Source organism: Pleuronectes platessa, chromosome 4 (genome assembly GCF_947347685.1).
Source record: "Pleuronectes platessa chromosome 4, fPlePla1.1, whole genome shotgun sequence".
Lineage (NCBI taxonomy): Eukaryota > Metazoa > Chordata > Actinopteri > Pleuronectiformes > Pleuronectidae > Pleuronectes > Pleuronectes platessa.
The window spans coordinates 11,376,646-11,404,413 of record NC_070629.1 but is presented as its reverse complement, the minus strand read 5'-3'; the positions used below and the strand labels follow the sequence as shown (position 1 = coordinate 11,404,413).

The following is a 27,768-nucleotide window of genomic DNA, read 5'->3' as shown; positions in this document are numbered from 1 at the left end:
ATCTAATCTTACCCTAATTTGATCAAACAGAAAAGAGGCTCAGTAGAGCACAATTATTTGCTTAAGTAGTTAAATTAATAACATTAATCATTGGATTATTGCAAGTAATTAGATCAAGATCACACTGTTATTAAGCATTTGCATGCAGTATTCTTATATCCCTAATACTTTATATGAGTTTATATGATTTCTTTAAAAAGTTAGTTTAGATTTGCATTTGAATATCACTTGTGAACAGTGTTTAACAAGGCTCAACACACCCCTTTTTATTTTGAAAAGTCTTTGCTCTTAACAGGACTAACGATTTCACTAACCCATCACTGTTTAAATTCCTGCACGTGCTGCATCTGCATTGGTTTCAAACATGTTTCCTGTCTTGTCTCTGATTTGTCAACAATCCATTGATGGTCGACAAGAGCATATGTGCCTCGAACATTGTTTTGTCACTATGAAATCTAAAAATATTTGCACATTATGTACTCATCCCTGGTGTCACAAATTGATGAAACTCATTGGAATTATAGCTCTTATTAAACAGCTAATAAAATCATATCAATGATTGTTGCAATATAATTGTCATGAATTGCAACATAACAAAAGTCCAATATATATCAATATGGTGCTTATACATTGTGTAAGCACAGTGATGAGGTTTAACAGATATTAACAGATCATTGATTAAGAATTGTATCAGGTTTTGCTGTTTATCAGACTTTTGTCATTCTCTGCTAATCAATAAGAGTTTCAAACCACAACCTTCACTCGGAGCAAAAATCTGTCTTTTAACTGAAATAATAACGTGACTTTAGTCCTGATAATAACTATCAACAGATAAGAAAATCTTTTGTTAAATTAAGATATATATCTTGATATAATATTTTGCCATTTTGTCCATCCCTAATACTAAATGGGATATTGTAATGTTTTGAACTGCAGGGTATCATAACACCTTTGAATTATCAGTATAACACCAGTCATTGTTGTCTCCTCTGCAGCCTGCAGCTGATGTGTTGTTGTGTGGCTGTCAGCAGCTCTGTGGCCATAAATACACCTGCTGGGTGATCAGCCTGTCTAACCTCAGCTCATACAGCTTACTGTTGGCCGTCTATCCATTTGTTTCCCTGGGTTGCAGGCAGATAATGCAGACAGCATCGTAAACAAAAGCTGCATTTTTGTTATTATTTTGCATCAGCTCAATTTCAGGACTTAATCAAGTCTTTCATTTTTTGCTGTGTGTCCTCGAGAAGCCGGGCAACTTGGTAGTGGCTGCCTCATGCCCGAGCTCAATCTGCTCCTCTGTTTAGTATCTAGCATACAAATAGCCTCCCCCTAGTTCCTGTATATTATCTTAAAATATGTGTCCACATTGTTTTAAAGGCTTTGACACAAATAAAACATGACAGAGCCATCAACAAAGGATATTTTGTCTGCCAGTCATTGGAGCCCCCACTGTAATTGTCTATGACAAAAACAGATTCTGTAAAATTAGCCCCTGAATTATATGGGGGGGAAGTAAATAGTTTGTGATTTATCATACTCTAGGTTGGAGGTAGATAGCCCCTTTTGTCAAGCCCTGATGGAAGAAATCTCTCCAGTAAAAAGGGGAAACCACTAAAAAACAAGGTTCCATGCATAGTAATAACATTCATCCATATTCCTCCTTAAGTCAGTATAAAAACCATGAATAAAAAATGTCTCTAATGGTAATGACTATCGGGCAACAGTAGCAGTGGAATCCAGCCTTTTCGGACGCATCACGTCACGCCTGGTCCGCCCCACTCTCTACTGCCGCTGTGTATTATTGCAATTTATTATGGCAAAAAATGGAAATGTAATGGGAGGCAGGGAAGAGTCATGCTTGAAAATGTCAACTACACAGTCCCTGATTGTTTTTAACCAGTCCCATTCTGTTGATCAGACTCCCCGCTCTGTCTCCCATCATCCCACAGCTTCTCGCCAAAAGGTTGAGAGTGATTACAAGTTCACAGATGCATTCTCTCATTGCAAAAAAAAGGCTATTAGAGAGTAATTACTTCAGCTATTTTGTCAACCCTTCTCTTTAGAGATTTCCTGAGCTTTTAGTAAATCATCGGCTCTATTATCTCTACATTTTCTTTTCTGAGCCCTCCGATAAAATGATGAACCTTTTTCTGTTCGTGCACTCTGTCCTTTTTAAAAGTTGAATTTGCATACAAGACTTTAATTTCCCTGCCCGTGCTCTGTCTTTCAGGGGCCTGACGTGGTTGCAGACGTGAAGCTGACTGACATTAAGGACGTGTTGCCAGAGGGCTTCACACCTGTGCTAGAAACAATGGATACGAGTAAGTAAACAGTCAATACCAACCACAGGCTCGCTCCTCTCCTCTGCTTGTTTTTCACTCTCCGACCAGCTCACGAGGAGGTCCTCAGGGGCAGCTTTGCTTGAGATAGTGAATGTTTTATGGGTGCAGGTTAGCTTAATTTATGGCAGACTGTGGGAATAAAATAAACATTTTGCCCTGGAGGTACAAGAGAAGAGAATCATGAGTCATTGTTTATCTCAGCTGGAGCTGTGCTTTTCTTTATGAGAGGCTTATTTATTTATGTATTTATTTGGGGAGAGGACGAGTGGATGGGGGTTATCTAATATTAATGAAATGCATTCCCCAATGCTTTAGTGCTTTTTGAGTGCTATGTATTTCCCCCTCACTATCCATGCCTCGGAAATGTAATAATATTTTGGTGTGGGGAGTGAGGACAGCTTGTTTATTATTTTTATTATCATTGCATTTACACTGCACTTTCTAGTGTTGCTGGGGAAATAAATGAGCGAGGCACAGATGCAATATAGAAGGCCATGGCAATGATGTTGTTGTTTTTTTGGCAGAACGAAGAAAAGAGATTATGTTTTGTTTGGCTATGTTGTAATTTAATGTTTTATTACTTGGTCTGAATCCATGTTTAATGTATACATGTGGCATTATGTATGAGTTTCTATCTAGAATATCCACTTTAAATCCCTGTTGTGCACTAAAGCTGATGGAGGATTCACTTGCTTCTGTCATTTTGCCTCCTAAAATGATAAAAATGATAATAACGCATGTGGATTTTTGTGACTCTCCGCTGTCCGGTCATTTCCCTTTGAGCATAGCAGGTCGCCAGGAAACTGATATTATACTGATATTAGCTCATCTCTTATTCTGAGACTGGTAAACACTAAATAGCAAAGAATAAGCAGGATTTATGAATACATATTTCTCCTACAGGTTCAAAATGTCTTGAGGTATATTTTGTAGCCTGAAACCAAGAGAAGACAGGCCTGAATATGTGACCATGTTTTCCTGTCTGACACCCTTGTCTGTACCTGACTCATCAGAGGAAACTGCCACGAGGAAGAGGAGGCTCTGTGTGAAAATCAGCCCTCGTGGGCTTGCTGAGACGGCTGTATGTGACATCCAGATCACTGCGAAGTCCAAGCGACATCTTGTTAACTACACCTGTATAGGGTGAGCTGTTTGGCACCAGAAATGAATGCAATCGTCATGGTTCTGCTTCTATCATTCACTTAGTGTATTGTACTTTATAAAGTGTCTTAAGATTACTAACAGAGCCCTTTCAAAACTATGAAACACTCTTTGTGTGTCTCCTTTTATTTTTACATAGTGAGATCAACAATATGGGAATATGGTATCAAATCAGAGCGGTTCCTCAGCATCAGTTGTGTCAGAAAACGTCAATCCCAGCTGAGACGGACATCCCAACACAAATAAACACAGCAAGGTAATGTCATATTACAGTATTCTGCACCAGCTCTTGAAGTTCAGCTTTTCTCTTGCTTTCCTTTGTATTTCACACTCAGTTCACTCTCGAGCTGTTGTTACGCTTCTGTACCGTATGTACGACAATGAAGACACAAGCAATTGATCATTCCCGGGCAATCTGCCGTAAAGGTTGTGGCTGGACAACGAGGTAGCGAGGGTGAACCGGAGAGACAGGCTAACTAGACAGGATCCCCTGAACAAGAACATGAGTTCAATGAGGGCTAAACTCCTGCTATTTGTGGAGTATCCCAGGAGGCAGACGCAGGTCGCTCCTCTGACTGTGTTGACAGGAGTGTTGTTATGTGCAGACAAAGAGGAGGAGATGTAGCCCGGAGAGGGAGCGACAGCTGCAGAGGAAGGGAGGAGAGCTCCAAGATCTCCGCCATGCTGGAGTGTGTGTGTCCCCCTCCTCTGCTCATGCTGCTCAGCCTTCCTCCGCCTCGGGCCTCAGTGTGAATGGAGCAACCCTTTGTACTGTGTCCAGATCAAACAGCTCAATTATTTATTGCAATGAAGAACTTGGGGATTTCCACAGCAAATTGTAAATAAACAATTGAGACTCCTACGGTGTAGCGGTGCTGAGGCGAGGGAAGCTTGGCACGGGGTGCCTGTGGCTTTGCCAGCTTGAAGTGCTATGATCTGCCATCCTGTGCCGGGCTGAGTAAAAGCCACTTAAAAGCCACAACAGGCCAGAGCAGTGGATGCCAGCAGGCGTATTCAAACCGAGCTTCTGTTCACATGGCCACGCCGCAGAATGAGAACAGTAGAAATGGACAGCCCGGAATCTAAAACCCAGTTTCAAACTCGACATTTGTGAATTGTCCACATTTTGGAAGTCAATGGTCAATAATCTTTGATGTGCTGAAGTGATGGAGAGAGTCTGGGTCTACATGTTACCGGTAATCCTCAGCTCCTTTGAAACCCACTTTCAAGTTGGTGAGGCTCAGAGGTTGGAATAAATTGCACCTCGAAGCCACCCACACCCCCTCCTGATGCCTGCTGAGATCAGAGGCTGCTGTTTTTGTATTAACATTAAAATTCATCCCACAGTCGGAGAGTCTTCCTTTTAGAGCATTTCCATCCATAATGCACTGACACATAAGGACGGCACTGTGGGCAATTTCCACAGTGGCAGTTCTTTGACTGTTTATCTGCCATCCTTTCTGTGTAGTTACATGCTCCTCAGACAGCCATACATGCGGCCATAATTATTTCTGTAGTTATTTTGAAGTCACAGATTAGATGGTCCGACACAGTGATTTATAAACAGCTCCTCGAGCTCACTGATTGCCTATGTAAGTACAGTACCACAGTGTAGCTGTCTGTGTAGTATCACCCCACTATACTTTATTCATATTCAGCAGGAGAAAATTCTCTCCTCCATGCCTCCTTCGGGCTATCTATAACAACTTTATGGCCTTTGGAGAATAGCACCTCTTAAATTTAAGTGCTCTTTACAGTCAGTGGAAAAGATGTTTTAAATACAGTCAATAATGTGTAAATTTTTAATGACCCTTATAATTTTGAAAGCTTCAGTGATCCCTCTCAAATGTTCCGTTGCCTCAGGCAGCGAGAGCTTGTTAGAGTTGTGTACAAATGTAAACTGCAAATCAGGTTTTTCAGCCGCACAGAGCTGCAGCACACAGTAACTGCAGGGTGTTGCATCATTATGGGATGCACACAGTTATTGCATCAAGGCTAAGGTGTTGTATTTGAATTGTTTTTGTGCTGTTATTGTCAGCTGAAAGCAGAGAACCTGAAAGTGTAGAAATCTTTAAAAAAAATGTTCTGAATTCAACTCCTGGGAATGTTTTTTAAGTTTGGAATTGAATTTACAGAAGTCTTTAATACTTTCTCCTCATAGCTGTAGCCAGTAAGGTTGGTCATGAAATGTGTTTGTATCTTTGTCAGGATATGTTGAACACCTTCAAACTGTTAGTGTCATTAGGCACATCTGAGGTTCTTCCATCAGTCTTAAAGGAAGGCTTTGTGTTTTCTGTGATAGTAGCTCAGAGGACCATTGTCCTATAATCTTATCTAATAGAATCCTGAGCACCTCAGATCTACCTTTTTGTATGAAAGCTACTTTTTAAATAAGATTGACTTGCCCTAATAATAGGCAGTCGATTTTTGACTTATTATTATTATTGACTTATTGACTTATTATTGACCAATCTGTCAATTTTCTTAATTGTTTATTTGTTAAGTATTTTAAATATTCAACAGCCTAATATGACGTCTTCAAATTGCTTGTTTTTTTCTGGTCAACATTTCAATTTTCAATCAGATACAGTGAAACAAAGAAATCAGCAAATCACGTTTCAGAAACTAAAACTAGTAATTTTGTCAGTTTAGCTTTTTTTTAAACTGAACATTTTTATTGATTTTTTTAAAATGTAAGATTTTCCTCCAATTGGTCGGGAATTCCTACAAGATAAATTAATCATTTGAATTGGTTAATCTGTGCAAACGTATTTGTATAGTAGAGGACTTATAGTTATATTCAGCTATGAAGTGACATACTAATACAGAATTCCAGGTCATGTTGTTCCAATCACACTTGTTTTATGTCTTATGTTGATGCTGTTATTGGTGTGATAATGAGTCGGGTATTAACCCACAGTCTGTGTGGTATTTAGAAGTCTTAAATGTAACTACGGGGAAACTGCAGAAACCCTGTAAAAAAGGAATCTTACGAGTTCGTAAAGTAAGATCAAGGATAAACACTAAACCTAAAATAGTTATTTCTTATTGGGCCAGGCTGTTGCACCATACGGAGCCACTAAAACTGTGAGGGTGGGGCCCTGTCAAGCAGCCCGCCTTGTAGATGCATTTGAACCTTGTGTGTTTTAATGTGTCTTTATCAAGTTCGTCTCGAGCGTTTCAACCAGCAACAGTGTTGTGTCTTGATTCATAGCTGCAGGTTGATGTCAACCACTTTGGCTTGTTATCTGTCAGGACAGACCGTATCAGCCACTCCCTGACTTTATAATGTGAAAAACCTGCACCATCCGGTCAGCCTTTTAATGTGTCCAGTAAAGTATCCCCCTCCTTTCTTCCGCCGGCCAACGTTGCCATTTGTTCTCCTGATAAAACTGTCATTGCTGAGGCTGATATCTGACCTCTACGGTGACTGCTAGCATAAATTATTCTTGTCCTAATATTGCAATTTCTTTGGCTTCACTCAGAATCAAGGTTTTTGACATTTCTCTTAGAATAATAGGCTATTGTACACACGGACACTTTTTAAATCAAACTGCACAGCGATAAAAATGTCAAGGCCAGGCATCTTTTTTTCCCTCCATTGCATAGCTGGCTTTTTCTTCAACACGTGAAGCCTACAGAGTCATCAGTGTCACAACTGGCGCGCATATCAATACGCTTTGGATTGCTCTGTCGTCTACCTGTGACACGCCACGCGTTGCTGCGGCTCTGCAGGAGAACTGTATCAGCTTTCATTGCACGCTGGTTAACCAAGACTTCCCACTGCATACCAGTAGCGAGAGAAAGACACTGTGCCTGTCAAGTGTGTCGCCCTGAAAATCTTCCGTCTGGGGTGTTGAAGAACAATCATCATTCCCAGCTCAATCTCAGTCATTACTTTGTTGTGTTCAGGAAAGTTACAAAAAAGTGGAGAAGATCAAGCGCGGGGAGGTGGCGCAGTCGCCAGGGATGATCGAATGATCAGCTGAGATCTGATGGGCTCAGGCTGTTCGCTGATTTGCCACCAAATTCAGAGAGATCCTCTTTTCAGCACCTGACACCAGACTTAAAGGAGGATAATGATGGGTGAGAAAGCAGCTTCCACAAAGCAGCACTGCCGGCACACAGAGGAAGGTGTGGAGATGTTGTCACGGGAAAGGCTGGATGTGTGTCAAAACAAGCGCTCCCAGCTCTCTGTATCGCAGCTCTGGCTCTTCAGTGATATTACTCTCATCCTCATCTTACCTCTCCACTGACTACCACACGTCTGTCCCCACTGTCTCTCACACTTTTCTCTTCTTCCTTCTCTTTTCGTTATTCCTCATGGAACAAAATAAAGAACACCACGCATTGGAGAGAAAAAGTCAGTAGAAGTGTAATTCATGTTGTCATGTAATCCTTAGTGTTGTGCTTTGCTTTACGGCACTAATATGATTTTAACTCCGGCAGATTTCAAGGGAACATGAGACTCTTGGTCTGCGTTGTAATTACGTAAATCGCTCAGGCCGTGTTCCCAGTTTTACTATAATTTGATGAGGAACTACACTATAATTGAATATTCAAATTAGGATTATGTGTCAATATGGCTCTCCTTGCCTGAAATGAGGATTAATTGTTGTCAAAACTCCAGTGGCCAACATAATGTGAGCCCCAACACTGCTGTTGATTAGCAAATGCATTTGCCATGTTTTTGTTTTGAGAATTAGTTTTCTAATTGATTTGCCATATGTTACACTCTCCCATGCACCTAAAATTGTATTTAGAAATCACCAGTTTGGATTAAGACAGTTTTGTGTTTGAGACAGATGGGAAAAACAACCCCGGAGGTGGCCAGTGGAAAAAGCGTTTCTTGAGCACATTTCCCTGGATCCACGCCGAGTCTTTAGGATCTTAAGTACCACTTTCACTCTTTCTGATAAATACATAGATAGAGAGCCTGACTTAATACTTTTCCTCTCTTGTTCTTTTTTTTCTTCTCGGGAGCACTAATTTCACAACACAGGCACACTGTGACGATAGTCCCTCTCGTCTTTCCTTAAAAGACATTTAAACCGTTTCCCTCCGTGTTATCTGCCTTGTTGCTTTGAAAGATGTGTACCTTTTCTTCCTCTGCGGTGAAATCAACCTTTCGCGAGGTAAAGGAAGTCTGCGTCGAATATGGCAATCGGTCCCCGCAAGATTGATGCCAACCTTTTAAAAATTCACCATTGGCCTGGATTTAACATGGCCAAATGCTGATGTAAATGAGGAGGAGAAAAGTCGACCCTTTCATTGCAAATAAATCTGAGTTGCAGGCTTCAGCTCATAAATACCACGGCCCGTCAGAAGTCTTGTTTTATTGCTCTTGATGGAAATTATTGCATTTATTTATCTCATAGTGAGAGATAAGGCTTTGAAAGCCACAACTCACGTGCAGGCACCCTCAGGGATATATGATCTGTCTTAAATTTAAAAAAAAATTGATTTTATTATGTAAACCATACAAAGACCAAATACACAACATGATATACACTTTAATATTTGTAGCTTCACACCTGCTCATTTCCAAAAATTTGCCTCGTCTCATAATTCAGTAGTTTTCCCTGCATTCTCCATCCTGCCCTTGTCTGCCGTGTTCTCTTTTTTTTACAACAGGCTCTTACTGCCTGCCTGTGTATCCTCTAACCAAAGCAGTACACTTCTTTTTTTTTATATCGCCAACTGCTTTGCATTATCGTTATGAGATCATTTGTTTTATAATGCCATCTCAGAGCTCATTTTCCCTTCAGAGCATGTCATGTTATGCAGCCCTCTCGAAGCTGTGAATTTTTTTTTTTCCCTGCTTGCTGTGGATTTATCGATCCGTAGGGGTGGGTCACAGGGTGTAATTCATGATAGCTTGATTGATGAGGATTTCAATCTTATATGGTTTGTTAACTTCAACTCCCCACAAAGTGCATTCTGTGCTGTTTTCTGTAATACAAGGCCATGAATGGTAGAAAAAAAAGAAAAAGACTTCCCTTGAATAATGGAATCTCTCAGTTCCTCCAGAATTAACAAGATCCTGCTCCGAACCTCCTGTTAAAGGTCTGTTCGAGCCCCTGGGCACAAGCTGAGGCACGGTTTAACTTTTACCATATTTCTCCTCTTCCCTTTTCAGCCGGGTATTTCAGTGCTCTGCTTTGCCTGTAGACAGATCAGAATTCCTTTGTGTAGGGGAGAGTGCCATGCTTACATTTTAATGTCTGAAGCACTTCTCTTGGTATAAACTGAAAGTGTTCTTAAATACAACATTTTCATGCATATTGGGTGTTTTTATAACGATTGTCAATACAATTGTAGGAATCAGTTGACTGAACTTTTGTTTTTTTCTGCAGTAGAACCACGACAAGGCCAGACTGTGAGCTGCAGAGAAGTGGGAGCAACACCAAGACAGGTAAAGAGGTCCCACACTTTAAATCCATTCATGAAAGTCACAGTAGACGATCAGCGGAATCCAACATACGTTACATTGTAAAACTAAGATCTTACTGAAGCTGTGATTTTGGAGAAAGAGTTAAATACTCGTGCTTCCAATGTTGCATCTACAAACAGTCTCGTCTCCACCTGTACATAAAAGAAGCTTCTCTGCTACTTGATCTACAAACGCTCCGTGTCTACATCTCCTCACTGATGGATACTGCACAGAGCTTTGCTTATCTGAGCCAACGTGCCTTCCCAGAGGAGCTCGGCTTTACACTCAAGAGAACATTTAACAGCTGTCAAAGACCATCCATCACATGCCATACTCACATGTGTACCGTGCATGCACTGGACGAATGCTCTTCTCTTTGTCAAGGACAAACTCAACTACTGCACAATGCCCCATGACTAAAACAGAAAAAGGGCTAATTCGTTAGGAAGCGGAGCTCAGCTCTGACAGCCTCAGAGCCACAGAGTCGGAGCCGGCTGAGACGCTCCAGCCTTAAAAGAGCGTGAGATTCACACGAGGTGAACAAGGCAGGCAGGTTTTTATCCAGCTGGAGAGAGACACCATGTGGTGAGGATTCCTCCTGCTGCTCCAGTAGAGAGAGGCACGCCCAGGCTCCGGCCACTTTACACCCAACCCTTTTTAATACAAGTCTAGTTTTAAACAGCTGCTGAAATGTACAGAAATGTGAGTTTTATTTTTAATGCTTTAAATGAATTTGAAAGAAATAGAACATAATTGACTAAACAAAGATGAATACATCACGGTGTTGGTATGACGGTCATTAGAAGTTAGTCCAGACAAGTGTGCAGAGTGTAGCCCTGAAGGAGCAGACATTAACACACAGCTGAATGGTTTGTGGCATTTGGTGTGCGATTCCTCCGCTGGGACGGGATTTGAGTGACAGTGAAGAACATGCACATACTGTACAGAGCGCTGCCAACGGTCATCATTTATCCGCAGAAAAACTGTCCTTTGCAGGTGCACGCGCTTCCTCTTCCTCCTTCCTTTATGTGTCTCCTCGTGAGTGGCTGAGATTTTAAAGGAAAGAAGATTAATGGCGTTAGCCTGAGATGCTTCTTGCTTTATTGCTTGCGACCGTGTACTCGTCAGCCTCACAGCATCACACTGTGAATGTGAGAGAACGCAACTTCCCTTCATTAGCAATGTGATAGCCTGCAGACCAAGTGTGAGGTCGTAGCCGACAGCCTATTTGTGTTAATTGTTACCGTGGTGGTAGCTCGGGTGTGTGTGTATGTGGGTGCGTGGGCGCCCGGGTGTGCATGTGTGTGTGTGTGTGTGCGTGTGTGTGTGTGTGTGGGCTGACAGCTGGCCAGGTTCGAGTTGGTCTAAAACCATGTGCGCTCTGTCAGGGTTGTACAGGCGCCTTCTTTAGGATTGATGAATTGCCTGCTTTCTTGATTAAACCCTCCGTCACTTCCCAACAAAACAAAAACCCCAACACAAAAAAAAAGAGCAAGCTGAGGGGAGGAGAGGTAACATGTCTGGGAAATCTGTCATCTGCAGTCACATCATGTACAGATGTGATGTGCAGGCGCTTTGACATTTATTACCAGAATATTAAAAACTAATTCACATTTATTTTGCTGCCCTCTTTGACTTGACAGTTCAAGCTCATTTGAAAAGTTATCAAGTTTTCCTAGCAGCGCCAACCTTTTGCTTTTCTTCACTGGTGTTGCTTTGATCCACACCAAGTCCCTTTGCCAATTAGGTCCATTATTCATACATTGACAGAAAAAGCAGGATGTTTTAAAGGTAATTAAATTAGCATTTTGTGAAATGTGTCATATGTTGCATATCTTTGATAGAAATATATGTAACAGTGCTGGGGAAAAAAAGTCTATATCTGTAAAATAAACCTATGTGACGGTTCAGTCAGTTGCGCTGCGGTCTCACTTCATTACCCACAGAACAACATATAGTATTCAGCAGCCATCCACCTGATAAAAAGGTAAACGTAATAAAAAGCAATACATTTACATATCTATCGCATTAATCAAAAATACATCCTGACATTGGCCCTGATCTAACGTAATATGGAGAGCAATTATTTCCCTATCCATTAGGGGAACTTCAATTAACAGACACCAGACAGTTCATCCTTCAGAGGAGGAACAGGAAGGAGAAAAAAATAGGAGGCTCAAAATTAACTTGGGTTTGCAAAATATCTTGGCAGGATGACAGTGATTTTTGATTTTCAGGAAACAATATTAGAATTCTTATTAAACTATGTGCATCTGCTTTTAATTTGCTGCAAATAATTGGAAAATGCAATGGAGCTTTCCAATTAAAGCTGTACTTTATGCTGTTTAATAATACCCTCATAATATTATAGCTTATGAAATGACAGGTGAGTTGGTGTATGAATAAAACATAAAGCCCTGTAATAAGAGACAGAAAAAAGAGGAGACAGTTGTTGGGGGGCTTTTAAATGCTCGACATAATTTGCATATATTAATCTCCTCTTTTCAGCCTTATCAAGTATTCCACTGTATTTGAAGTTAAAATAGTCGTGACAGGCAGGGGTACGCTTCGTTTTTCCAAGGATTTATTACTTGTATAATTCTGGATCTTTAATAAGCCAATATGACTGATCCTCTGAGTTCTGTGGAATTTGGTTAATTGTTCCAGATGGTGCTCACTGATTATGCAAAATTACTTTCTTTCTCCTCTTTTTCCCCCCAACTACACCATTTCTTGATTGACTAACATGGAGAAAAAAGATTATTTTTGGCGCAGCACTTTCATTAAGAGGGTTCTCATCAGGTTTCAAACAAAAGTTCCATCTTATCGCCCCGTGTAGTTCTGGGCAAGGCTATACAGAGGGAGGAGATCAACCGGCTCTTATCTCAAACCATGATGGATCGCAACCGCTTTTACCGCCGGGGTTATATTTTAGAATAACACAATTCTTTAGGCTGAGGGATTAAAAAACACAACCTCTGGATAGTGACACAGAAGTTATTATTAGTGTACGCCGTTCTCCTCTTTCTCTCTCACGCTCGCTCTCTCTCCCAGAGATTGATGAAATTACTAAGCAGCCGGGTTGGTCCTACACTTGCAGCTCGGGCTCCATCCACAACTCACTAACATTCTGTTTTGCATCAGCTAAACTGAGCTGAATGAATCATTTATGGAAGTGTTATGGGGGGAGGTATGGGCAGATTTACTGCCGAGCTTTTACTTTAGATGGAATGGGATTTCTATGAAACCGATCTTGATGTCTGAAGTAATGCCAAAGCTTACATCAAGACATGAAAGGAACGCTCTTAAAACCCACATTTTGCTCCTTAATTCCCCTGGTCAGCAAAAGGCAAAGGAGAGCACGAGAGAGCTTCAGCAGAAGAAAAGTATTTACACCTAATGTACACACACACACACACACACACACACACACACACACACACACGAGTAAGAGCTAAATGTGTTTACTAATCCCAGAAACTAATTATATAAAGCAGTGCTGAATTTCATTTTATAATTTGACGTCTTGTATATTATATCATATATTATTCAAATTAGCTTTAATTCAGGTTTAGGTTTGAGCTATTTGTGCATTTTCCATATTGACATAGCAGGGTAGCTTCAGTGTTTTATGGCAAATTTACTACAGAACTGGATCAAAGCATGGGATTGAAACCACACCAGCATGCTGTCATGACAATTCTATGTTATAGGATAATTAATATTAGTGTCATAAAGGTAGTATATAGTATATGGTATAATGTCTGGATAGATCATGAATGTAATCATTTTCAGATCTTGAGTGAAAGTTTGTTTATGAAAACAGTTTGTAAGTGGAGATTGTGTAATAAGTACTTGTGTAATAAGTTTTTTTTTCTTTGTGAGTCTGGAAAATATTGGTGTGTATTTTAAAAAATCTGAGATCTTAAACAAATCCATTCTGTTGTGACCAAAGTGAAGTGTGAAGATTAAGAAGTATTTTTTCTCTCTTTGAGTATAGTCTGTGTATCGCCTCAGTTAAAAAGTGCTTTTTTGCTTCAAACAGATGAGAAACTTCTCAAAAACAATCCCATTGGAATTTATTCTGTTGATATGTCAAACATTCTTTATGACTAGGCGGCTTTTGTAGCAAAACATGATCGATCCCGTTGTGATGATGCCAAGTATTTGAGGATCAATCCTGTATAAATCCTAATGGATTTTTTTGACTGGAGTCTTGAGGCCCTCGGGCATTTTCGGACCTTTATTATAGTCAAATAAGAGATTTTAGCAGACTTTTGCATTTGCAGGCCAGACTGGACTCTGGAGTCTCATCCCTCATTGCTTTCTATCCATCCCTGAGATAGAAGCAGTGCTCCATTAGTTTCAGTGTCCAGACGTGGACAGCCTCAATGGATGGGCCTGTCACGGCTCCCTCATTTGCCCCGTGTACAGCAGGGTTTGTTATCACACATCTAATTAGAACTTGATAAAAAATATTTCACAAAAATCCAGTCATTAAATATAGTTTAAGGAGATTTATGGTCAAATATGCCTTAAAGATCTTTTAATGGCTCTGCTGACTTGTTAAGTTTGTAATTAATGATCTTCTAATACATACTGTGGTGTGATTTAGAAAGCACAATGAGATTCTGGGAATGAAGTCGTTGTAGAAAAGGGCATCTGGGGCTCCCAGAAGCTACTGTATATTAAATAGTTCTGCTCAGACTGCTTTGCTTAGAGCCATAAAGTCTGCCGTGAAAAAGTTCAAACCCATCAGTGTTTTTACATGGATGGGGCCGTTTCTATGGTAGGGGTGCAAGGAATAGTGCATGATTATTAAAGTGTTGCCTTGTCATCCCAAAAGAGTCAATTAGCTCGGACAGAAATGTCGTGGGCTCCTTTGTAGCAGGAAATATTCTTTGCTTAACAGTTTTAAGCTATCTCTTTTTAAAGTGCACTTCTCCACACACAATAAAACTAATAATCAAATGCATATGTATGAAACTGTAAGTGCATTATACTAATAACAGTTGCCCATTTCATCAGGAGAGTAATGGTGTCCTTATTAGCATAATTAATGACAAATGGCAGCGCAGCATTGGTGGATTGGTTCTAGGGGATGATAAATTGGTGGATGCCCAGGTTAGTGGCTGCCAAGGAGGCCTCTTTGGCTGTCATCCCTCCTGCTTCTACTCTGGCACAGTTCATTACTCACTGTGTGAGATGCCACTTTACATTGCCTGGTACTGTGAGCATGGAGAACTTAATAACGCCACCCACAACCGCTCAGGGCCTGCTGCTTTACCCACAGTCCAGAGGGCAAGCAGCTCAGCGAGGGCGAGGGGTTGTAGGGAGCAGGGCAGCACGGGGATCATCTCCTGCTGCCGCGCTGATCAAAACAGATCACACGTCAGTCCCGACTTCAGGGGAACCATGTGACCCAGTCTCCTGTGCCGGTGAGTGTTTCTTGTTAGGATTTCCGGGGCTCGCCACATCCCTCGCATCATTACGGTTTAGTTTGCCCACAGAACTGCTAATTAAGAGGGGATTTGTGTAATTGTGCCTTCTGCTGTGTCCCATCCGGCACATGCAATTTACTGTCAGCCCTCTGCCAGCGTTTACACTTGTCCAGAGAGGCGTACCCCATTTATACACACATTCTGCTGCACGTTGAGCAGCAGCCACAGCTGGGGATCAATGTCAGTGCCATGGCAATGTCTTAAAGACACTGTGTTGCTGATTAAAGTCTGAATGTCCATTTAATTTCATGAGAGCCATCCAGCAAAAGAGTGCTCTCCCAGTATTTCTCCAGTACATAGCATCAAGAAACAGGCTTTACAATTATACCAAATGACCCTGCAATTCTGATACTTTATTGAATTATCCTGTTCTACATTTAAACTCAATACGACCTAACTTTCACTTATGCATTATTGGAGGAGTTATAACACACTTGCGTGCCTCCACACAGTATACACTGCTATGCAGCGGTGTTTGTGGCCAACTCACTGTAGGTGTTTCTGGCTCTGCCCACTTTCTGGAAGACTGATGGACCAGCGCCTGACTGGGACTGCCGCCTGGCTCCCTACCCACAACCAGATTTCAAGGACTGCTTGTCACAGATGGAAAAGTAAGTGGGTCATTCTACATAAGCTTGCCATTTTGCATCCCTCTGGTCGCACAGTTTGTTTTGTGTCGCTTTTTTTGTTTTAATTATTTCAAGCAGTATGTTCATTTTTTATTTGCCAGTGAAGACATAAATATTTGGCACCATATAACTATAATCTTAATATTTCAAATCTGACTGTAAAGGCCAGTTATAGAGGTGAGTAAAGGTTTTATATGTAAAAGTAAAATGTTCCGTGCATTTCATACATTTCTCTTGTGTTCTTACAAAAAGTAGCACATCCTAATATAATACTAAACATTTCTTCTTTTCGTGATTTTTTTCCCTATACACACATATATACATACACATTTATCCATACACTCATACTTACATATGCACCTACATATATACATATACACAAAATAAAACTGAGTAAACATTTCTCGCTGAAAATGGTAAAAAAAGTCTACGAATTTTAGTTGAGGTCAAACAGCAAGCTTATGTAAAATGATGCATCTTCTTTTCACTCACCCTGTTCTTCCTTCTTCCCCTCTATAAACCATTATTTGTATTTTTCGAGCCTGCAGTTTGAAGCTATACGGACGTGTATCCACTGGATGTCTTGCATTTTCCCAGCTTAGAGCATCATTTAAGTTTGTTTACATTTTAAACATTTGGCTGAGGTATAATTAATATTTCAGTATAACGGACTCGCTGTCAGCAGAGTTGCCGCAGAAACTTGTGTACGCTACAGTGAGACGGGGAAACGAGTTGCATGCAGCTGGCAGAAACAAATAAAAATAGATTATCAGAAGCACTCAACATCATTTCAGTGCGTGATCTATTTTGGCATCAATTTTATTCACTTTTTAGAATGTTAATTGACTCCCCAGTAAACATTTAAATAATTCAAAAGTTACACTTCCACTTTTGCCAGAGAGATTTTTAATATATTAAAAAGTTTTTATTTTTTTCCGCTCAGCTGTCTAGAGAGTTTGAAAAAGCGGGGAGAAGATAAAAGTAAAAGAATGGGTTTCATAGAGCCGTAGTCATTAAAAGAATCTGAAAATAGCAACTCGCTATCATCTGTTCTCATAGCACGGGTCAGGAGCTCTGACACCTCCAAAATTCCTCCTGTCAGGGTAGGGGGCCATTTGTATTCTCTCTCATTAGGCAATTTGACTAATGACCTGCCGCGGCTGCAGAGTTACTGAGGGACCCAGAGCCTCGCGCCCTCTCTTGCAGCAGCCTGAACACACACCCTCCATTGGAATGGCACAGATGGCATGCCCGGGCGACAAAATAAACTACAATATGTCTCCGAGATGCTGTCAGGCCTGGGCACTATTTCTCATGTCAGAGCGGGGCTAAGGGCTGTGAGTGGGCATAGGGGGTCCTCCTCCAGCTCTCTGTTCATCTACTCACCATTATCTGCAGAGGTGACAGAGAGCGGGGTCTGCAACTAGAATAGCGCCTTCATGGTCTGCATAAAGAATCCGGCTCCAATTGAGAGTCAGGCCGACAGGAAAGGCATTGCAATGTCTAGCCTGGATACACAGCGAGAAGAGGCAATATCCCATTGTTTTATGGCAGATTCCAGATGTAGTTCCAACCACTTTTTGACCAGCTTTACTTATTATTTATTATTTTACAATACTAAACAAGAGAAATCAGCTCAGTCATTTTTGTGATGGATGGTCTCCTGCTGATTGTTGCCCGAGCCGAGACTCTCTCACTTAATTCAGGTGCGAGACAGATTCACCCAAGTAATCGCACCAGACAGAGATCAATGCAATTCTGCTGAATTAGTGAAGTGTAAAATAAAAGTTCATCAACATTCCCAAACTGTTACTCTTGAGTCGTGGTGGTGATATGGGTTACGCTCGATCACCCGCACATATTTTCCCATCAGTCAGTGTCGGAGCACAACTCGTGTGCTTTATGTGCGTGTGTACGTACGCTTGTCCACATGGCCACGTCGGTACGAGTCCTGGAGATGCAATGTATGGCGCAGCCGAAGTCCTGGGTGACAGTGCATCCAACAATGGAAAAGTGAGGGATTAGTGCTCAGCCCAGCGTACGAGGGAGCCCTTCCCGCCCTGAAACAGCCATTCATCTGTGCCCAGGGGCTGGAGATGACAATGCAGCCATTGCTCATCGCACCTGACGGAGCCATTAATAAGGCAATGATCCACACGGGGCCTGTGCTGACTCCGTTCTTTACACTACAATCACTCAAGCCACAGGGTCCTCCTTACTTAACGCCACCTCTGTGCTCACCGCCGCCATCATCATCACCATCATCATCAATGTAGTCATTGTGCCAAAATTCCTGCCAGATGTTTTCATATTGACTGTGCTCATACACTCCAAACGCCCCAATAAGTACCCGGTTCCCCCCCACTGTAATACACTCACGAGTTAATGGACTGTAGCCTGGTCATTTGAGAGCCTCGAACATGCTTCAAAGTGGGATTCCCGGTCAGAAGATTGGATTTACATTATTTTTGCCCTTTGCACCTTTGGATTTCTCCGCGGTGCAGCATTCATTCCTTCCCACAAAGTCATCTCCCGCGCCTCTCCATTTGTCTGGGTATAAGATAGCCTCTCCAGTATAGATGGTGGAGGAATACAAAGTGAGATCTGGTTTTAAATGTAATCCGTGAGCAATAAAGAAACTCTCTGGCCTTCAGCTCTTGTGGATTCATCTGTCCGTGCCACGCAGATCCATCAGCCGCTACAATCTCAGTTCCTCGTGGCTGGCTGTAGATTAAACCGTATTCTCCCCGCCGAACGCTTCTCGGACACGCTACTCCCAGCGACACAGCAGTGCATGTTCATTCACTTGTTTTTATGACTACAACAAGCCATTGTGCTTAGCTGGTCAGCCTGGCTTCCCTGCTGCTCTAAATACCCACTCATCAAAAGCTGCTACAGGGATGTAAGTGTCACAGAACATCTTTTGGATGAATTAAATATTTCAGCTATTGGATGTATTCCGATAAAATCTGGTGCAGACATCCTGGGTTCCCAGATGATGAGTCCTGATGACTTTGGTGATTAACTGACTCTTTTTTTTCCCACCATGAGGTTGACATTTGGGGTTTTGAGTGAGATGTTTAGTATCTATTCTAAACCTGTATGCAAGTAAAGACCGGCTTCTGGACCCTGAAGCTGCTGCACTAAGTTCACCTGTTCACCTGCTCATTCAAAGTTCATTGAAGCTCAACAGTGTATGCAGAACCCAAACTGGAGAATCAGTTGTCTCTTTGATATTGTTGTTAACGCCCTTGTTCTGATTGACGTCACTAACATTCCTGAGTCCCAACCACCGCTGCTACAGAGCACTGGTCGCCTGTATAAGTGTATTAATATTGAACGTATCGTGTGCCCACATCGCCCATCACAATGCATGTACCAGGTGTGAAGCTGATAATATGAGATATACTTTCCACAGACAGAGATTTCTGGATTTATGAGATAGATACTGCATATCTGAAGTATTTGGTGGATTCCAAACACTAATGTCATGAACTAAACATCAATTACTCTGGTGATCCCTTGATTTTCATATAGCGCCATCATTGGTCTAATGAGTCATGAGGTAAATGGTCTGTGTTTATATAGATCTTTTCTGGTCGTGATGACCACTTAAAGCACTTCAATTCAATCCAATTCAAACACTTTAATAAAATGGATCTATAAGCAGCAATTTCTTTATTATGCATCTATCGTATACTGCCGGCTGAGCCGCCGGGGGCAGTTTGGGGTTCAGTGTCCTGCCCAAGGACACTAAGGCACTCAAAATGGGAGAGCCATAGCCGCCCCAAGGTAAGGTTTGTTCACAAGATTAAATTACGACCACAACTACTTACGACTACTTCTGCCTTCAGCTAGTTTTAACGTCTATTATCATCAAACATGGTAAACATTTAATCTGTTAACATCCTCCTGGTAGCATGGTTACTGCATTGTTATTGTGAGGATGTTAGCATGCTGATGTTGTAATTTAGTTCAAAGCACCATGGACCAATGTGGACTCCTGTTATTGCTGCACTTTTACTCGGAGACGACTGGAAGCCAAGAAACTAAATAAGCTTTCTTGTGGCCGTGGGGGTGAAGGTCATGCTTTGATTACAAAGCTCTCATTGTACTACAGTGGTGTGGAAATTGCCAAACCGGGGATCTGTGTTATAACCGAGAGAGGAAAGCAAAGTCACATAAGTGTCAAAGTGAATGATATTTTAGAATTTCATACTTAAAAATATTGCTGTGAACAGGAAAAGACCAAAAGGAGTGTCAGCTCCAAAGCGATGACTCCTGAGCAGCCTAGGCTTACATTTATGAGTTCCTTTTCCTGTGCCAGCTCTGATGGACTGTGGGTTAGAGAACACCAGTTTGGAAGCTCTTGGGCTCTCTCGGCTCCCGACGAAGCCGGCGGCTGCAGAAGTTTTGTGCTTCCAGATTTGGGAGTTTTATAATGAAGCCGAACAGCTGCAGTTTTCCCTTCAGCCTGGAAACGAGGGGCTTTGTGTCCCCTGTCACCCTGTGTTAATTTGGACCCTAATGTATTTTATAAACAAAGGGCTGCTCTCTAGCCTGACAGTCATGACACCTTGATTCCAGAGCAGGATGCATGCAGTACAGGGTTACACCATTAATAATCAACTGGCAGCCATCACACCATTTTAACCACGATCATTATGATAAAGGGCATACACTTAATTACAGGCCTGCTTAATTATAGCTCTGTTGAAGCTCGTTTGTTTGGTCAAATGCTAATTATACCACCACGCTCTTGGCAAGTCCTCATTTCAATCCGCTTTTTGCCGGTTGAACAGTGTGGCTTATTTTCATGCAAATTCGATATCTGGTGAATGTTTTGTCTCTCTTCTTTCCACTTTTCTGTGCCTGGTGCGAGTGTGTCTTTGTTTGGGAGGTGAACATCTCCCAGACAAGACGGAATCGGGAATAATCAAGAGTAATTAAACTGGAAGAGGGTTGGAAAAGGGCTGGGTTTGGAGGAGAGAGTGGAGGTGCTCAAATAAAGCGGAGAATAGAAAAAAAAACCTTTCATCTTCTCTCCATAGACGGAAGGAGGGGAGACGTCTGAGCGGAGGGGGTGACAGGGGATGCTGATAGCTTTGCTGTTTTATAATCCCACATTTACTCTTGTGGAAATACTCAGGGTGCTTCTTTTATTGTTTAAAAGTCCAAATTAAACGTGTGTTTCCTCTCGTCTTTGCAGCTCTGGATGATGTGCCCTTTGTGATCTCTGAGAAGTTTTATGACAACCCCAAAAAGGTAAAAAAATTATATCTTTGAGGAACTAGTGACAGATGCATAATTAAGTTTTTAATATGAGAAGGATAATGGTTACTTGTCCTGCTGCCACGCCTTTCATGCCTCTTTTCTTTTCCTTTTCCCTACTTTCCTCTTTTCTTTTGTCTTTTCCTTTCCTTCCCTTAATCTCCTTCCCTCTCCTTTCTCTTCTCTCCTTTCCTTACATTTCTGTCCTCCCTCTTTCTCTCCTCTCCTATCCATTCCATTTATTCATTTTCATTTTCTCTACTTTCCTCTCTTTTCCTTTCCTTTCCTTTCTCATATCCTTTTTCTCTTTTCCTTTCCGCTTCTCTTCTCTCCTCTCCATTTCTTTCTTTCCCTTTCCTGTCCTGTCCTTTCCTTCCCCTTCTCCTCTTACCTCTGCATTCCTTCCCATGTCTCCCCTCTCTTTTCCTCTCCTCTCCATTACTTTCTTTCCTCTTCCTTTCCTTTCTCTTTTTCCCCTTTCCATTCTCCTGCTCTCCTTTTCTTTCTTCTACCTTTTCTCTACTTTTCTCTTTTCCTTTTTTGCCTTTTCCTTTCTCTCCCTTCCTTTCCATTCCTCTCTTTTACTTTCCTTTTATTATCTTTCTGTACCTTTTCTTCCCATTCCTCTCCTCCTCTCTCCTCTGCTCTGCTCTCCTCTCCTTTCCTTCAGACTGAGTGATGAATGCATGCAGTCAGGCAGAGCTGGCTCAATGCAGTCCATTTGGCTGGCTGGCGGCGGTTGTCACTATAGCCCCGTTTGTACTGACATAGAGAGGGAGAGGATTAAAGATTTTAAGCATGCTTACTTAGCCATGAGCCTAACCGCCATGTTTCTTCTGTGTGTTTTTTTCCCTCCTCCTTCTTCCTCCTCTCCCTGCTTTTGATTTCAGATACAGCAAGTCAATTTAATGGGCATTACGATCAAATCCCTGGCAGAGATCGAGGAGGAAGTGAGTAGAGGCTGCAACGCTCGGCTGCCGCTGACGCCGCTGGCCCAGAATGCAAAGCAAACGGTCTTGGGGTTGTAATTAAGTGTCTGAGACAGCGAGGCCCTGTTGGCTCCACTAAGCCCCAATTGAATAAAAGCATGGCCAGACTAGGCAGCCATTCTCTCTTAAAAGCTTCATCTCCTGTTCCAAAACACTTGACTTTTATCCCCCAATTCTTCTGTGCAACAGCTCAATCGAGCAACTCGCGAAGCGCCGCGGATCTCCAGGCGATTTCGTTTCTCTGCTCAGATTCTCAATGTTTTTAACTTTTTAAGTTTCCAATCAGCTTCATCTTCAGTGGTGAAAATTTTGGAGATCATGTACTGGCAAATAAAAGCAGGACTTTATTTCAGATGAAACACTGTAGCCTGCAGGCATTAGTGGGAAGGAAATCATCTACAGTATGTGCTGCTCCTTCTTTAGAGCCCATGTGTTTGAAAGAGCAAGAGGGAAGAAAGGGTGTGTGTGCGCGTGTGTGTACATGTGTGAGTGCGTGTTTGTGTGTGTGTGTCTGCACGCACGTGCACATGCTTTAAAGAGAGTGACAACCCCCCTTCTCTCTCATTAGCACGGTATCTTGGTATCAGAACTGCCAGGAAGTGACAGACCACTGTAAAAGAACAGGTGCTGTTGGGTTTGAGATGTGTTACAGAGCAAACACTCCCTCATCAAACTGGGTGTCTGTTCTGCACTCTGCCTCTGTCTTCTGTCACATACTATCCAAATCACACAGTCGCCATCTTGTCATATGGTCATCTGAATGAAGCTCATTGTCAGCGCAGGTATTAATGGTGTGTATGCGTCTCTGTATGTGTGTGTGTGTCCAGGGTGGAGACAGGCTGGCTGCTCATCCTATATGCTCTTGTCTTTTCTTTTTTTCCTCTCCTCCTCCTTCCTCTCCCGCTCCCTCTCCTCCTGCCTTTCTTCTCAGAGAGTGTGATTAGCAGCAGGACACATGGTGAGCTGAGCTGGGGAAGGGAAGGGAAGGGCATGAGAAATCATTAATTACAGTCGCGCTGGAGCTGATGAAGTAAATGTGAGATAGTGTAACACATAGGATTTAGTGAAGTGGACGACAGCACAAGATTAATGGCGGGGCCAGGCTGATGAGGATGAAGTCACAGCTTAGCTTGATAATTAGTTTCCAAGTGGAAACATCCCTCACCATTGTGTTATTTTTACTTCTCTCCCCTTATTATTATCCCACGATGATATCTGCAGAACAAGGGCTGGAAATATAGTTTCCTCACAAACACGCCGGACATCAGAGGTTCTTCTTTTATAAACTGATGCATGTCTGTAGAGCCGCATCTTTTCTTTGTCTAGTTCTCCTCTGCCAGCCTTGAACCTTCAATTTAAAGTCCATTGTGTTTTCTGGGTCTGTGCTTCTGTTGAAGGGACTCATGAAAAAAAAGTAAAAAACTAAAAACTCACAATATTGAGGTTGATAAAAGGATGTTTCTAGAATGAAACTGGATCTCAGGTTTATAAATGAAGTGAATTCCTCCCTCTGTTGTCCAGAAGAGGTCACTGTCCAAACTTGACTCTGGGCCTTTTTTCCCCTCTTCAGAAACTAGTGGTGCTTCCTGCACAGAATGTAATTGCCCTGGTTTCTGAGCCCATTAATACATATAGATTCATGAGAGAGACCCACTCTCCAGAATTATACATATGCACATGTAATTGAGGAAAACTGTTGTAATCACAGCCACAGTTGTAGATAAGACCATTTCCTAACAGGCATCACTTAAGCCATGTCTCGGATGATGTTGGTTCCAGCAATTAGGCATTCTTTTCATTTCCCAAATGACTCGCAAAACTTGCGGATATTATAATTGCTTTTAGCCACGCATATCTAATTTGTGTCTTTTTAAGTGTTAATTAGTAAGCGATTTAAAGTGACATCTTTATGTAGTTTGCTCGGCTGAAAACTGTTGTTGGCGGCTGGCTAATGATTTTCAGAGGGAGTATGCAAGAGTGGAAAGAAGTGTGTGTGTGCAGACATGACAAGATTTTCATTAGCACCTATGTGTGATTGGTTTTCAGTTTTTCTAGAGTTGTGTGTGTGTGTGTGTGTGTGTGTGTGTGTGTGTGTGTGTGTGTGTGTGTGTGTGTGTGTGTGTGTGTGTGTGTGTGTGTGTGTGTGTGTGTGTGTGTGTGTGTGTGTGTGTGTGTGTGTGTGTGTGGTTGTGGTTGTGAATGGATGGAGGGACAGTGGTGTACAGGGGTATGTGAGAGGTGTGAGAGGGAGAGCTCCAAATGGAGGTGGAATTAATGAAGACAACATGTCACATATTTTTGGCAGTGGAGCAGGGACAGGAAATGAAGCTCGGCTCGTCTGGGTGACTGCCGCCCATGTTCTAGTGTGTCACTGTCCTGTCAGCCTGTGTGTAAAACTGGCAGACATTGATACATGCTCTCCCTGATAACACCCCATTCCCCCATCCATCATCCGCACACACACTAGTACACACACACACACACACACACACACACACACACACACACACACACACACATACACGTACACTAGCTTATTTATTTACTGAGCCAGATGTTGAGTCTGTATTTTAGTGTGGTGAGGGACTGGATTTCTTCACAACTAACAGGCTTGTGATATGTGACAGGTTTTGGGTAACTTGAAGCTTCGCCTCAACTAGATGAAAATCGGGGAAGGTGGTATTTTGATCGGGAGAACCCAGTGTCAGCCATTGTGGCTCTGTGGCCTCTGATGGAGATTCGGAAAGTTATTTCAGTGATCATACAGCAACACCTAGTGTTGTGTTGTGGTAATACAACTGTCTGACCTGCTTAAATGAGCAGTACTTAAAGTCACAAAACTATCTATTTTTAGAATATTTTATTGTAGTAATCATTTAATCACAAGTACCTCTAGAACCTTTTCTTTCTTATCATTTTTTAATAATTTGATTTTTATTAAATAATGAAAAGTTTTTGTACTGCTAATGTTTTCTGAGATGCATGATCCAACTGTTTCCCCTTTCACTATCTCAAGTCAGGGTTGTCCTTCTCCCAAATGTACCATCTCTTTATCTTCATGCATGGAACTCAGGGATTTATATAGATATTTTAGTTTTGGATAACTTGAGGCTAGATATTTGCAGGTGGACTAAAAAACTGACTGAGTGAGCATAACTGATGGTGGAAGAACAGAATTAACAAAGAGACAATTGTTCATGTGGATTTGTCATGTTGTTGCCTATAGGCCTGGATTCGCACTAAAAGCAACTCCTTTGAACTTAATATTACTTAAATATGACAAACCGACTTCCGGCACCAGAAACTCTTAACATCCGGGGGTTGAGAACAGAGGCAGAGAGAGCTCAAAATACTGCAACATCAGAAAACGCGTGCAAAACCACAAACACAAGCAAATAAAGCTAATGAATGTAGATACTGAAATATAGCTGAAAACAAAAGTTCTTTAAGCAGACACAAACAAGTGTTGAACTTGGCTGGGACATGCTTGTTGTAATATTTGGGGCTCTTTTCTGAGTACTTTTTCCATCTTATAGGTGGAAGAACGCCTGCCTCTACCCTACCTCTGATTGGATTAGGTTTTGACATGAAGAGTATTGATTGGTCAGGGTTAGAGGCAGGGTCTTCCTCCACCTGAGGTAATAAAAACAAATAACACAGATTACGCAGCCGCTGTCTTCAAGTGTAGTTTGTGCTACTTGCAGCACATTTCTGTATTTGGGTGTGTATTTGAAGTGTTTTTGTGTTGCCTGTACTTGCTGCAGATGTGTTATCAAGTGAATGAAGATATTTTCTGAGTTTGCACGTGTTTCCTTTAGTTGCTGTGTGTTGAGCTCTCCAGGCTACTGTGGCTAAGGCTTCCAAGACTTGATCTCTACAACATGGAGGAGCTAAAATGATTTATACATTCTTTTAAATATGATTTTCCATCTTCCAATGCAACAGAAGCTGAGCTGTCATGTCTTTGACACTCCAGAGGGGGGCAGTGTTTCCTTATATTTCCTCAATCTAAGGTCTGGTTGACCCACTAATCACTGTGCTGTAAGGCCAATTTTATGCTTGTGGCTTTCAATAGCGTAGATAACATTAAACCAATAAGTTTGAATCCACGGTTCAGCTGCTATAAATGTGTTAAATTGGTTATATAATGCTACTAATTTTGTGAGCCTGAATTTAATGGCACTGATTTCTTGTAATGTATGCCCTCTGTTCTGTTTTGGACAATTTGCTTTCAGTCATCTGTGTGTTCTGACTCCTCTTCTTATTCGTCTTCCTCAGTTTTACTACAACTTCAGCGCAGAGCAAAGCATCGCCCTGTGACTTTCCTCCCAGGCCTCCGAGGGGGACAGAGCCACAGGGACTGGACAAGTACTCAAGAAAAAAAGGGATCATTTGTAAAATAACAAACTAATGAAATGAAGAAAGTTTTGAAATCAAGATTTGCTTCAAATGTATATAATGTAATTTTAACCTTTAAATTTTAATGCAAAATTGCACAAAGTTTTTGTTGTTTTAATGAATTCTATGCAAATGTTAAATCTTAAAATATTTTTGATAATATACAAAGTTGAACATTAAACTTTTAGAAATGTTGTATCTGTCTTTAAAATGCTTCTGGTAAATGTGTGTGTGTTTTGTCTTATCTTACTCAGGAGGTCACAGCGGAAGTGTTTAAAATAGAATAATGAATATCCCCGTACAGTTAAAGTGATAAAGGGATGTTAACTGTGACTCGCTCTGTGCTCATCAGAATAACAGGGTCGTGCTGTCAGTGAGACGACAACAGGGAGCAGAGCCGCAGCCTCATCACACACACACACACACACACACGTACACACACACAGGCCCCTCTGACGTTCATTTTCCAGCAGAAGCATCTTTCTGTCACAAAGTTCATCATGAGCAGCGTGCAGCAAGAGTGAGCAGAGCTTTGAGACACAGGAGCCTTTTACCCCAGATGCCCACCCACGTCAGATCTTTAAGACTAGAACAACAGTAAGTCTCAGCTCCTATGTAACACTGGTTTCAAGGGGGGGGGGGATGCTGAAAAACTTTATTAATTTTAAGTTTTTGTAGCAACACAGCTTTATTTACTTTATATCCTATACACAGGATTATAAATTATTTGCAACATCCTCCTTGTTGCTAGATACAAAGGTAGATATAGGTATTTACACTTGGACACCAAAACATCACTATCCTCTCACTTCTCATCTCATTTGCAACCAAATTAATTTGTCAGAATCCATTTGCACATGTCTGCAGGTGTAATTAGTATTACAAACTCATTCATGTATTAATGTCTTGTTAATTGCGCTCTTCCTGCTGTGTTTTGAGAATTTATAGATTCTGTTAACAGTGCAACTATTCTTTTTCTCTTTTCTTTTTCCTTGACCAAAATTCCTAATGGCTTGCGATATTCACAGGTGTTTAGTGAAGCGT

The 27,768-nt window shown here is 41.6% G+C and overlaps 1 protein-coding gene across 4 annotated transcripts in view; it reads left to right on the top strand.

The window, feature by feature from the left end:
* The window catches only part of mvb12bb (multivesicular body subunit 12Bb), a 35,817-nt gene extending 8,869 nt beyond the window's left edge, over positions 1-26,948 (top strand). Inside the window, exons 4-10 of one of the 4 annotated variants that reach the window (XM_053421709.1) lie at positions 2,231-2,321; positions 3,356-3,485; positions 3,643-3,759; positions 9,863-9,918; positions 21,276-21,331; positions 22,228-22,287; positions 26,605-26,948. In XM_053421709.1, coding sequence (XP_053277684.1) covers positions 2,231-2,321; positions 3,356-3,485; positions 3,643-3,759; positions 9,863-9,918; positions 21,276-21,331; positions 22,228-22,287; positions 26,605-26,646 — 552 coding nt within the window. In that variant the 3' untranslated portion in view covers positions 26,647-26,948. Of the gene's footprint in view, positions 1-2,230; positions 2,322-3,355; positions 3,486-3,642; positions 3,760-9,859; positions 9,919-21,275; positions 21,332-22,227; positions 22,288-26,604 lie in introns of all 4 variants that reach the window. The other 3 variants (XM_053421708.1, XM_053421711.1, XM_053421710.1) reach the window with 3 other exon arrangements.
* Positions 26,949-27,768: the final 820 nt, after the last annotated feature.